This window comes from Arachis stenosperma, chromosome 4 (assembly GCF_014773155.1).
Source record: "Arachis stenosperma cultivar V10309 chromosome 4, arast.V10309.gnm1.PFL2, whole genome shotgun sequence".
Lineage (NCBI taxonomy): Eukaryota > Viridiplantae > Streptophyta > Magnoliopsida > Fabales > Fabaceae > Arachis > Arachis stenosperma.
Window position 1 is genome coordinate 29834557 of NC_080380.1, and position 13950 is coordinate 29848506.

At 46.5% G+C, this 13950-nt stretch overlaps 1 protein-coding gene across 1 annotated transcript; it reads left to right on the forward strand.

Moving 5' to 3' along the window:
- The first annotated feature begins 12470 nt into the window (after window positions 1–12470).
- LOC130974832 (uncharacterized) lies at window positions 12471–13454 on the forward strand. Its single transcript, XM_057899678.1, has 2 exons — window positions 12471–12584; window positions 13110–13454. The coding sequence occupies exons 1-2, from the start codon at window positions 12471–12473 to the stop codon at window positions 13452–13454; spliced, it is 459 nt and encodes a 152-aa protein (XP_057755661.1).
- Window positions 13455–13950: the final 496 nt, after the last annotated feature.

Below are 13950 nucleotides of genomic sequence, written 5' to 3' on the forward strand. Positions count from 1 at the left end.
TGCCTTTGTGTGATTTTTGTCTTGCTGTTGTATTCTTTCTTTGTAGGCAAGATTTTTTTATGTCTCGAAAGGTGTTTCAAGCAATGTCGACCAAGATTCCGAGTGGTCTAGGTTGGGTAGATCCTGCTCCTTTAAGGGTCCCGTCTGTTGTAGATTCTGAGTATCTGATTAGGTTCCGTAGGGAGTGTAGTATTTGTGAGAACAGGGAGTCTGAGCGGGATTACGAGTTAGCAGCCCCGGAGTCCGAGGAGAGGGTATGTTTTTCGCCGTTAGAGAGTTCCGAGAAACTTTTCTTCTATGCTTATGATTGTTTCTTCTCCAAGCTAGGTGTCCGTCTTCCTTTCACCGACCTGGAATCCGAGGTCCTTTGGTCTTGTAACCTTGCCCCTACACAACTCCATCCGAACTCTTGGGCGTTTTTAAAGCTTTTCCAACTTTTGTGTCAGATTTTAGGCGTCTCCCCTTCTGTTTCTCTTTTTTCTTATCTGTTTGTACTGACGAAGCCGGGGTCGGGTGCTGGGAAGGTGTCCTGGGTTTCGTTTAGGGCTAACCAGGGTAGGAAATTTTGCACTTTGTATGATGAGTCGTTTCACGATTTCAAAAACTATTACTTCAAAGTCCGGGCTGTTGGAGATGTCCGACCTTTTTTCTTAGATGAGAGTGGGGAGCCTTCGTTTCCTCTTTGTTGGCAAGAGAGTGTGGTGTCGGTTAAGTACACCTTCGAGAGTCTAGATGAGGTGGAACAGGCTTTCGTTGGTGTGTTGAGCAGTCTATGGGGTCGGGCACCTCACTTGGATACGAAGAAAATGTTGGGAGATCCAAGCCTTCTCCGTTCCGAGTTAGGTAGTTCCCGACCTCTTTTTGAGATTTCATTTTCATATTTTGACTTTGTTTTGATCTTTCTGTTTGATAACCTCTTTGTTTCGTTTCTGCAGAGATGTCTTCTCAGGCTGATTCTATGAAGTTTCTCCGTCGAGCGAAGAAATCTGCGGCATCTCGGAATATCGAGGCTGAAGCTTCTCCCCGACCTTCTCCGCAGAAGACTACAATTGGTGTTCAGACTCGGTCGAAGACCATTCCGGTCCCTCAGTTCCGAGCTATAACTCAGGATCCTCCGATCTCCGGACCCGGTCAGCTTTCCCCGACCTCGACCTCGGGTCCTCCCCCCAAGAAACAGAAGACTTCCCGAGAGCCTGCTGGTTTCAATGACAAGGATTTCGATGCTCTCGGTTGGGTTGAGCAGCACATTCTTCCTCAGACTTTTATTTCTACTGATGATGCGTCCATGGAGCATCACTTTCAGTATATGGCGCGGAGTTGTGTTCGGATGGCTAGCCTTCATGCCGCCATTGCTCGGGAGTTTAAGAAAGCTCCCCTTGGGGCGACCAGCTCCCGACTTGAGAAGGCCCGGTCCGAGCTTGATAAGGTTAGTCAGCTGAAGGATGCTAGGATTGCCGAGCTGGAGGAGTCTTTGGAGGAAGAGAAGACTAGGGCTACCGCGGCTGTGGCGGTGGCGAAGACGTCTGAGGAGATGGCGAGGGTGGCGACGGAGAACTATACCAAGCTGTATGCTGAGCTTGTGGAGACGAAGGAGAAGCTGCAATCTGCTCGGGATGACTTTTATGAGCTGGAAGATAATGTGGCCAAGGGTATGGATGCTATGTTTGTGAATTTGAGGGATCAGGTCCGGGTTCTTGCTCCCGAATTGGATCTCAGTTTGTTCAGTACGGATAACATGGTTGTGGAGGGGAAGATTGTTCCTGCCCCTGTTGAGGATGAGGTTCCGATGTCCGACCCCAAGGCTCCGGTGTCCGACCCCGAGGCTCCGGTCATGAACCCGACTTCACCTTTGGCCGAGGATAGAGTTGGTATGGAGGTTCCAAGCGATGGTGCTGTTCCTGCAGTCCCGATATCCATGTTTCAGCCAGGTGTTGATGCGGAGTCTGGAAAGGGCCTTGATCCTCTGTAATTTTTTGTACTTTTTGTGCTTTTGCCCGACCTGTGGGCTTTTTGTTTTTTGGATGTTTTCTGCAAACATTTTGGACACCTGTTCTGCTATTTTAGCTACTCTTGTAGCTTTATTATGCCATGCTTTGTGTTTCGATTGTCTCGTTCCGCTTTCATGCTTTTTAGTTGTTCTCGGGTAACAACTTTTTAGCTAGCGTTTTGACTTTCTCGCTTTTTGCTTTTTAGTTGTTTTTGGGTAACAACTTTTTAGCTAGCGCCTTGACTTTCTCGCTTTTTGCTTTTTAGTTGTTTTTGGGTAACAACTTTTTAGCTAGCGCCTTGACTTTCTCGCTTTTTGCTTTTTAGTTGTTTTTGGGTAACAACTTTTAGCTAGCGCCTTGACTTTCTCGCTTTTTGCTTTTTAGTTGTTTTTGGGTAACAACTTTTTAGCTAGCGCCTTGACTTTCTCGCTTTTTGCTTTTTAGTTGTTTTTTGGGTAACAACTTTTTAGCTAGCGCCTTGACTTTCTCGCTTTTTGCTTTTTAGTTGTTTTTGGGTAACAACTTTTTAGCTAGCGTTTCTCGAAGTCCTGGTTCTTTGCCAGCTTCTTTCTTGGGTCCGAGTTTACTCTCGGACATCGGGATCCTTGAGTACCCCTTTGGTCAGGTCCGACTTCGTTGTTTGGTCGGCCTTTTTTAAGTTATTTTTGTAACTTCTTTTCTATTTGGCTTTTTGAGCCATTTCAGAGTTACTTTTATAACTTCTCACATTAATTTGAACCTCGTCGCTTCATCTTTGCCGACCTCGTATGGCCTTTGGCAAATGATTTTTTGCGTTTTGCCGAGCATAAATTAATGCGCCTTGGTGGGGTACCTTTTAGGATATGCTTTATAACGAGAAAGAGAAAATAAAGAAATTTGATTAGTGTTAAAAAGAAGAATATGTACAAAGTGTTTACCCTTTTGACTAGGCCGGGTGTCCTACTTAACCGGGTGTCTCATTAAAAAACCCTCGTGGGGAAAAAGAGTACACCTCGGGTTAAGTTTTTCTAGCTGTAGTATCGTCTTAGGTTACAGGCGTGCCAGGTTCTGGGCAGCTCATTGCCTTCTAGGTCGGATATCTTGTAGTAGCCTGTCCCTAAAACTTCTGTTACTTTGTAGGGCCCCTTCCAATTTGCGGCTAGCTTTCCTTCTCCCGATTTTTGTGTTCCGATGTCGTTTCGGATTAAAATCAGGTCGTGAGTGGAGAAGCTTCGTTTTATCACCTTTCGGTTATATCTGAGGGCCGTTCGTCGTTTTAAGACTTCTTCTCTGATTCGGGCTCTTTCTCGGACCTCGGGTAGGAGGTCGAGTTCTTCCCTTTGTGCCTGAGGGTTGCCTCCTTCGTTGTAGAAGATGGTTCTGGGTGATCCTTCGTCTATTTCGACGGGAATCATTGCCTCCATTCCGTAGGCTAGTCGGAATGGGGATTCTCCTGTTGTAGAGTGCGGGGTTGTCCGATATGCCCATAATACTTGGGGGAGTTCATCGGCCCATGCCCCTTTGGCCTCTTGGAGTCTTTCGTTTTAACCCGGCCAAGATGACTTTATTTGCGGCCTCTGCTTGTCCATTGGCTTGCGGGTGTTCGACCGATGTGAACTGCTGTTTGATTTTTAGCTCGGCCACCAAGTTCTGAAAACTTGTGTCTGTGAACTGTGTTCCATTGTCTGTTGTGATGGAGTAGGGGACTCCGAACCTCGTGACAATGTTTTTGTATAGGAATTTACGGCTTTTCTGAGCCGTAATAGTGGCTAGGGGTTCAGCCTCGATCCACTTTGTGAAGTAGTCGACCCCTACTATGAGGTACTTGACTTGCCCCGGTCCTTGTGGGAATGGGCCGAGTAGGTCGAGTCCCCACTTTGCGAAGGGCCATGGTGCGGTGATGCTTATGAGGTCTTCGGGCGGTGCTTTGTGAAAATTGGCGTTTTTTTGGCAGGGGGGGCATATTTTCACAAACTCTGCCGCGTCTCTTTGCAAGGTCGGCCAGTAGAACCCGGCTCTGACTATTTTCTTGGACAGGGCCCGGGCTCCGAGATGGTTCCCACACATGCCTTTGTGGACTTCTTCGAGGACGCTCTTTGTTTCTGTGGTCGGGACGCACCTCAGGAGGGGTTTGAGAATCCTCTTCTGTATAATACGTCGTGGATTAACGTGTAGTTCTGGGCGTCTTTTGTAAGCCTTTTAGCTTCTTTTCTTTCGGCGGGGAGAGTTCCCGATTTCAGATAGTTGAGTATGGGGGTTATCCATCCTTGTTGTTGCCCGGATATATTTAGTATTTCTTCCTCCCTTAACACGGAGGGGGATTGTAGAGTTTCTTGGAGGAGACTTCTGTTGTTCCCTCCGGGCTTGGTGCTAGCAAGTTTTGAGAGGGCGTCTGCCCGGCATTTTGCTCCCGGGGTATGTGCTGGATTTGTATTTCCGGGAAGTGTCGTAATTGCGCCTGTGTTTGGTCCAGGTATTTTTTCATAGTAGGGTCTTTGGCCTGGTAGCTTCCATTTACTTGTGATGTGACGACCTGGGAGTCGCTGAAGATCGTGATCCTCTTTGCTCTGACCTCTTCGGCTAGTTTTAGTCCCGCTAGTAGGCTTCGTATTCGGCTTGGTTATTTGAGGCCTGGAACTCGAATTTTAGGGATAGCTCAATCCGTGTTCCTTGATCGCTTTTGAGTATAACACCGGCCCCGCTTCCTGTTTTGTTTGAGGATCCGTCGACATACAGATTCCATGAGAGTGGGGTTCCCGGGGTCTCAGTGTATTCTGCGACGAAGTCGGCTAGGTATTGAGATTTTATGGCAGTCCGGGCTTCATAGTGGAGGTCGAACTCGGACAATTCCACCGCCCATTGTAGGATTCGTCCTGCCATGTCTGTCTTTTGTAGGATGTGTCTCATGGGTTGGTTTGTCCGGATTTTGATGGTGTGGGCTTGAAAGTAGGGGCGGAGTCTCCGAGCTGTGAACACTAGTGCATAGGCGAATTTCTCTATTTTCTGATAGTTTAATTCGGCCCCTTGTAGTGCTTTGCTTACGAAGTATATGGGGTGTTGCCCCTCCTCATTTTCTCGTATTAGTGCCGAGGCGACTGCCCGATGTCCGACCGACAGGTATAGTACGAGCTCTTCCCCTTTTAGAGGTCGGGTTAAGATTGGTGGCTGCCCGAGGAATTCCTTGAATTCTTGGAAGGCCTTTCGCATTCCGGGGTCCAAGAGAAGGGTTTCCCTTTCTTTAGGAGTGAGTAGAGAGGGAGTGATCTTATCGCTGATCCTGCTAAGAATCTTGATAGGGCGGCTAGTCTCCCATTTAGTTGTTGTACTTCTTTGACACACGTCGGGCTTTTCATATTGAGTATTGCTTGGCATTTGTCCGGGTTTGCTTCGATGCCTCTCTGAGTCAGCATGAAGCCTAAGAACTTCCCGGCTTCTGCGGCGAAGGTGCACTTTGTCGGGTTAAGTCTCATGTTGTGTTTCCGGAGGGTGTCGAAGATACTGCTGAGGTCGGCGACCAAGTTTCTGTCTTCTTGTGTCTTTACTAGCATGTCGTCGACGTACACCTCTAGCTGTAGCCCGATGTTTCTGAGAACACTTTGTTCATTAGCCTCTGGTAGGTTGCCCCTGCGTTCTTCAGCCCGAAGGGCATTACTACGTAGCAGTAGTTTGCCCTTGGGGTTATGAACGAGGTCTTTTCTTGGTCGGGTCCATACATCGGGATTTGATTGTATCCCGAGTATGCATCCATGAAGGAGAGGTATCTGTAGCCCGAAGCGGCATCGACTAAGGCGTCGATGTTCGGTAGTGGATATGGATCTTTGGGGCAGGCTTTGTTGAGATCCGTGTAGTCGACGCACATCCTCCATTTTCCATTGGGCTTCTTCACTAGGACCACGTTTGCGAGCCATAGGGGTACTTTACTTCCCTAATGAACCCTGCATCTAGTAGTGCTTGCACTTGTTCTTCTATTGCTTGCATGCGTTCGGGCCCGAGCTTCCTGCGTCTTTGTTGGACAGGTCGGGATCCCGGGTATACTGATAGCTTATGGCACATCAGGTCGGGGCTTATGCCTGGTATATCGGAGGCTTTCCAGGCGAAGAGGTCGGAATTCTCCCTTAAGAGGGTTGTGAGTTCCTCCTTTAGGCCTGCCTCGAGGTTTGCCCCTATGTTTGTTACTTTCTCGGGTGTGTTCCCGATCTGGATCTTTTCGGTCTCTCCTTCTGGTTGTGGCCGAAGATCTTCTCGGGCTTGGACTCGCCCGAGTTCTATTGTGTTGACCTCTTTCCCTTTTAGGCTCAGGCTTTCGTTGTAGCATCGTCGTGCTAGTTTTTGGTCGCCTTTTAGGGTAGCGATTCCCTTTGCGGTAGGGAACTTCATACAGAGGTGTGGGGTCGAGACTATAGCCGCTAGTCTGTTTAGGGTTGGTCGTCCGATGAGGGCATTGTATGCTGAAGTGACGTCGACTACAATGTAGTCGATGCTTAGTGTTTTGGTTTGCTCGCCTTTTCCAAAGGTAGTGTGTAATGAGATGTATCCCAAGGGGCGGATCGGGGTATCTCCTAGTCCAAACAGGTCAGTGGGATAGGCTTTTAGCTCTTTTTCTTCGAGTCCGAGCTTGTCGAAGGCTGCTTTGAACAGGATATCTGCTGAGCTTCCTTGGTCGATCAGGGTTCGATGTAAGTTGGCGTTGGCTAGGATGATGGTGATCACCATAGGGTCGTCGTGTCCGGGTATTATTCCAAGAGCATCTTCTCGGGTAAATGAGATAGTAGGTAACTCGGGTAAGGGGCTGTGGACATGGTAGACTTCTTTGAGGTGTCTCTTCCGTGAGGATTTGGATGTCCCTCCCCCTGCGAAACCTCCGTTTATCATGTGTATGTGCCTTTCAGGAGTTCGCGGGGTTCGTGTTTGCTCGGCCCGATCTTCGTTATCTCCCCGTCTTCTCTTTCTGGTTTCTTCTCCTTTCTCAGCTATGTATCTGTCGAGTTTTCCCTCTCTGGCTAGCTTTTCTATAACATTCTTTAAGTCGTGGCAGTCGTTAGTAGAGTGGCCGTAGAGTCTGTGATATTCGCAGTACTCGGACCGATCTCTTCCTGCTCTCTTGTGCTTCAGAGGTTTGGGTGGTGGGATCTTCTCGGTGTGGCATACTTCTCTGTAGACGTCTACCAGGGAGACTCGGAGGGGAGTGTAGCTGTGGTATTTTCGTGGCTTGTCCGAGTTGGATTCTTCTTTCTTTTTCTGTTCCCGATCTCGATCTCGGGGCGGGTAGGTTGACTCCTTCCTGGAAGAGTCTCTCAGCTGGGAGGTTTCTTCCATGTTGATATACTTTCCTGCCCGTTCTTGTACTTCGTATAAGGAGGTCGGGTATCTTTTGGATAGGGATTGGCTAAACGGTCCTTCTTTTAGGCCGTTTGCTAGTCCCATGATGGCTGCTTCCGTGGGCAAGTGTTGTATGTCCAGGCAGGCCTTGTTGAATCGCTCCATGTACTCTCTGAGAGTTTCTTGGTTGCCTTGTTTGATCCCGAGTAGGCTGGGGGCATGTTTTGCCTTGTCCTTTTGAATAGAGAACCTTGTTAAGAATTTTTTGGTCAGGTCTTCAAAGCTGGAGATTGATCCTGGTGGTAGGTTGTCGAACCACTTCATGGCTGACTTAGTGAGAGTGGTGGGGAAGGCTTTGCATCGAATCGCGTCGGAGGCGTCGACTAAGTACATTCTGCTTCTGAAATTGCTGAGGTGATGACTTGGATCGGTGGTGCCGTCGTAGAAGTCCATATCTGGTGGTTTGAAGTTTCGCGGTACCTTCTCTTTCATGATCTCTTGTGTGAAGGGATCATGGTTGCTTTCGGGAGTGGTGCCGTGTTCCGTCCGATCTTTTAGGTTGGCCTCTATCTTCCGCAGTTTTTCTTCCAATTCTCTGCGTTTGCGAGCTTCCCTTCTCAGATCCTGTTCAGTTTCCTTCGGCTTCTTTACGTCCTCTTCGAGTTGTCTCAGCCGGCTTTGTTGTGCCCGAACTGTTTCCAGAATCTCCGAACTTTTTTCTCTTTCGGGATTTTGTGGATCTTTGTCTGGGGGTGATGTCTTTGGGCGATTCTGTTTGTTTCCTCCTGGAGTGCGTGGTGATAGAGGGCTGTCCGGCCGTTCTCCGGTGTCAACTTCCTCTTCTTGTTCTGATGTAGCGTGGTTATTGTTGGGAGGGTCGTCCGCCAAAAGGGATGACTTCCAGGTCCCCGGCAATGGCGCCAATGTTCCGAGGGTTACCTGAAACGTGCAGCTCGGTCTTCCGGCAAGGCCCGAGGTGGTGGGTCTGAGACCCGAGCTGGTTGTGCTGAACGGCGGGGGGTTGTACCTGCAATGACACTCCGATGCTTAAGTTAGCATGGGTCCAAGCAGATATCAAGTAGAATTAGAGTATGAGTTATACCTGGGTGCTCCAGTGTATTTATAGTAGTTGGCTGCGATCATCCCTGGATAAGATATTCTTATCTTATCTTATCTTTTGGGAGATTCATCTCTATCTTTGCGGAACCGCCTTTCCCAGGCCCTTTCGGCCTTTAGGTTTTGGGCTTAGTTCCTTCTGACGGGCCTTTCTTTGGCCTGTTTGTCCGAGGTCCGACCTCGAACGTGGGCCTTGGGTCGAGGTCGGGCCTTCTATCAGCTTTACCGAGTTTGGAGAGCTCGGTCAGGGTATGAACAGATTCTAAGTGGGTTATATCCCTACTTCATATGGGCTGAGGTAAGAAGTGCTCAAACCCTTGTGATTTGTCATTTTTATGAGCCCTAGGTTGATGTATGTATGTGATATTGGTTATGTTAGTGCATTTGATGGTTTTGGTGCACAATTGGGAGATTGGTGTTGCTTGTGGAGCTTTGGTGAGGCTTGGAGCTAAGGGTTGGTGGAGACTTCCATAGAAGAGGCTCAATTGATTTGGCTACAAGAGGTACGGTTTAAGTTCCATTTAAGTACCGTGTGGTGTGATGAGAATTCCTAGGCTAGATGCCCCTAGGATTAAGTTTGGATTGTGTAAATGGTTGATACTAATATGCATAGTTGGTATGTAATGTGAATTGATGATTGGGTTGAGAATTGTGTGGCCTTGTATACTTGGTGTATTGAAAATTTGATGTATTGGGTAATGAGTATTAATTTGTGGTTTATGCATTTAAATTGTGAAATTGGGCCGGAGGCCGTAAATTTTGGGCCGGAGGCCGGAAAGAGGTAAGGAAGGTAAGTTGATGTGTGCATTGTATGATGACACAAGTGATTGGATGAATTTCATATAATGAATGTATGAATGATTGGGTTGGTTATTGGATAATGAGGTTTGAGGAGTTGAAGTGTGGAAATTGGTAATTTTGGGTGAAATTGTATAGATGAGGTATGTTTGATTTGGTTGAGATTTATTATGTGGTCATATATGTGAGTATGATTATTGATGCCTTGATGGTATGATAATGCATGAGAGGTATATATATTATGATATATGTTTGAGGAATGATTAAGGTTGATTTGTGGGTGGAACCACGTGATAGTGATTATGATATTGATTATGTATAATGATAGTTGATTGGAAATAGTATTGTTGGAAATTGAGATGAGGAAGGATGTAGGACATGTTGATATGCTTGGAACTTAGCCATTTGCTTGAAATGGGTAAAGATGGTTATATGATGGTTTTGTGATTCGGGGTAAAGTGTTAATGTATGAGTTGAGGAGGCTTGATGTTGATTTTGGTATATTTTGATTGGTTTCAAAAAGGGTTGAAATTGGCATGTTTTGATTGATTTTGAAAGGAGTTGAAAATGGCTTGTTTTTGAAAATGGCACTTTGTGATTTTATATGAAAACATGGTTTTTGGGCATACTTTGACGGGACATAACTTGGACTACGGATCTTTGTTTTGTGCCAAATCTGTTTAGAAATGAAATTGGATCCGGGATGTCCATGCCGTTCGAAGAACGGGTGAAAAACGATTTAAAATGAGGAAGTTATGTCCGTCGGAAGATTGGGGGTTGAAGCTGTGAATTCTGCAGTTTTGTAACTTAGTAAAATTTTAGCAGAATAACCCCTTGCGCGTGGGCGCACTTGGCGCGTACGCGCCGATCTTTCAGAAAACGCCATCCACGCGTGCGCGTGATGTGCGCGGGCGCGCCGATAGTGCTGCACCCAATGCCCAGCCATTTTCCAGAGAGTTGTGCCAGAACTGTGCCAGCTTTGTGCCTGGGGCACGAGAGTATCCACGCGTACGCGTGGTTGACGCGTGCGCGTCGATTTGGCAAATTTTTAATCCACGCGTTAGCGTGCACGACGCTTGCGCGTCGATGAGTTTTTAAGGACAACCACGCGTGCGCGTGGAGTACGCGTACGCGTGGCATTGTTTTCATGCCAAAGTTGATATTTGAGTTTTAAAAGCCAAATCTCATACTTCTAAGCCTCCGATCTCACCACTTATATCTTAAATCTTCATGATATGCCTAGCTATTAGAAAAGGGCTAGTGAATGAGGTAACTTGCGAGTGAAGCAAGGGGAAAACGAATAATCAATGAGGATCATTGAGGATTATGTGAGATGTTGAGGATGGTGGTGGAAGTGCTTGTTATGCCATTGGCCGAAGGGCCGTAATTGTTTATGAATTGGCTGGTTATGGATTTAACCGTGAGCCGGATGGCTGATATGGATGTTGATCCATGGATGAGAATTCATGCATGTTTATGCTGAATTATTGATAATTGTGAATTGCACTTCCACTATCTGAGATACGAGTTTACCTGGGTAGTAGCAAGGGTTGTGGTTCGTCCCGCTTGCTCCGGGTCAATACTTGTGTTTTCTCTCTGGTTGTAAGGGTGACAGGGCACCGATACCCTCTAATGGCGACAGGGCGCAGATACCCTCTAATGGCGACAGGGCGCAGATACCCTCTAATGGTGACAGGGCACATATTCCCTCTAATGATATTAATACGCAACAGAGAGACTGTGCCCGGGTTAGCTACCGGACACGTCGGGTTGGCTTGATAACCGACAGATGATATCATCAGCCATAGGGCAGGCATACATCATTTGCATATGTTTGAATTGTTTGGGTTTGCCTATTTGTTTTGGATTTCTATATCATATATGCTATGTTACCTGATTATATGCTACTTGTTCTACTTGTACCTTATTTGTGTATTACTTGTCCGTATTGCTTGTGTTTGTACAACTGAGAGATCCCTCATGATGGTGTTGGTGGATGATGGGGGCTGTTCTTGATGAGATGAATTGATAATGCGATTGCATAATGATGATGATTTTCGAATGAGATCATTTGAGCTCCCTGGGTAGACGCAGTGATGTGATTTCACTAGCTCCAGGCGAGGGCATGATGTATTGATATAGAGTTGCTGAGGCAGAATAACTGATGATGGTTTTGCTTATGATTCTGAGTCTGATTCGTGAAGGAATCAGCGAATTGGGAAACATGTGTAACATGAACTAGATTTAGTATCCCTTTACGACAGATGCCTACTTATGGATTAGTGAGAATCTAGGCTGGATACTTGGTGAAAAGGAGTTTAGGATGCTTAGTGAGTTTTTATTGCAGTGCATTGGATTTATTTGGCACTTTTACCGTACTGGGAACCCATGGGCCCGGGGTTCTCATTCCGTATATATCTCTTGTTTTTCAGATACAGGTTCAGGTGCTCAGAAGTGAGCTGCGGTTCGTCTGAGAGACGGCGAAGATATTATTTCCTCTACCTTGTGTTTATGATTAGAATCTCTCCATCTTTGTTTTGAAAAGATTATATTATGTATTGAACTCTTTTGGAACTTGCCTATAGAGGCTCTCATGTTTTCTTTGGGAGAGATTAGGATATATTGTTGTCAACTACTTTTGTACTGTACCCTAGCCGGCCTAAACTTCGCGGGTCGCGACTAGTGGCTATTTACTTACGTTATATATATCTATCTGTTATCTGTCTCTTAATCTCCTTTATGTCTGTCCGTTTATCGCTTTCGGCTTCACAGTTTAACTTTTCGTTGTCGAAACGTGAGTGATACGTCTGTGCGATTTTATTTCTACTCTTTTCAGGCTTCTCGATTAATACTCCTTTCAAAATTAACTATATTTATATATTAATAATCCACCTGAGAGTCGTACCACTGTAATATCATTGACTTATGACTCGAGCATAAGGATTTGCATATTAGGGTGTTACATTATGGTATCAGAGCAGTTCGTCCTCGTGAGCCTGAGGGATGGACCTGCTTATGCTTCAATGCATACTCTGAGTCTGTGCCTGTGCTAGTTAGGGTATCTAACCGATACATCTAGCATGAAGTCCATGAGTGTACCTTTGGTACTTTGAAGCACTATTCTTCCGATATTGAGACTGATCAACTTGATATCGATTGTTTGGTGTGTAGAGGAACCAGATGGCGCCTCGTGGACCCGGTCGTGGACGTGAGAGAGATCGTACGAGTACTCCGGAACCAGAAATCAACCCGAATAACCCGGTAAGCCTTATGGCGGCTTTGGAGAATATGGCTGCTACTATGCAGACCACTGCAGAGGCTCTTGGGCAACAGATAAACAATAATGTCAATGGTGGAAGGGAAGCTCAGGGCCCGATGACACTGGCAACTTTCTTAAAGGTTAATCCACCTAAGTTCAAGGGAACCACCAATCCGACTGAAGCTGATACTTGGTTTCAGGCCATGGAGCGAGCACTGCAAGCGCAGTTGGTGCCTGAAGAGCAGCGTGTTGAATTTGCTACCTATCTGCTCACGGGAGAAGCATCGCATTGGTGGCAAGGGGCTCGACGTCTCCTGCAACAGGGGAATGATCCTATCACTTGGGATGCCTTCCAGGTGGAATTCTATAAGAAGTACTTTCCGAATTCCGCCAGAACAGCCAAGGAATTGGAGTTACTACAGCTGAAGCAAGGTGCTATGTCCGTATCTGAGTATACAGACAAATTTGAGGAGCTATTCAGGTTTTCCCGCATGTGTCAGGGAGCTCCAGGAGACTTTGAGGAATGGAAGTGTATTAAGTATGAGGGAGGACTTCGAAGTGAAATCCTGAACTCCGTTGGACCGATGGAGATTAGGGTCTTCTCCGAACTTGTGAACAAGAGCCGTATTGCTGAAGAATGTGTGAGGAAGGCTGTTGAGGCGAAGAATGACCGTCGGGAGTCCCACCGCAGGGAGCACAATCAAGAATACCCAACAAGGGGTCAAGAGTTTAAGAGAAGAGGATACCCACAACGTTTTCCTCAAAGGCGAAATGACTTTGCGACGAGTGAGGAGTCCCAAAGAAACGGTAAGGGAAAACGGGCAGCGGCTGCTTCTGATGTTTCGAGCTGTCAGAGATGTGGAGGTCATCACCCAAATAGACCGTGTCGTTATGGTTCGGGTTTGTGTTACAATTGCGGAAAGCTAGGACATGTGGTCAGAGATTGCCCACACCGGAAGGATCGGGAGACTGCCAGGTCCGATTTTCGTACCTAAGGTAATAAGAAAACTGATAACTTAATTCTTTACCACTTTACATAATGCTGAAGGCTGGTATTCACTCGTAATACATGGTCGAATGAAAAATTATGATCTGTTCTAGATAACCCTAAGTTATCTTAATAAAAGGTTTGGTGAGCATAAATGATTAGGTAGGCCTTTAACGGAAAGCAACCTCAGAATGGAATGACTGGTGGGTGATGTCAAAGCCATCATTCGGGAACTCCGTGTCGAGGTAGATTGGGACTTTGCCATGGTTGCAGAGGAGTTGGACATGTGTCCTAGAAATGTCCTAAGGAGGTCAACCGGAATACTACCAAGAGCCAACAACAAGGTCGTGTGTTCACTACAACAACGGGTGATACCGTTAGATCCGACGGTTTGGGAATTGGTAAGCGAAAGATTGGTAACAACGTGTTAAAAGTACGATTAAGTTGGTATGTGGTTTTGGCTATCATAGATAGAAATCTAGTGAATGCTAGTCATGCTAAGT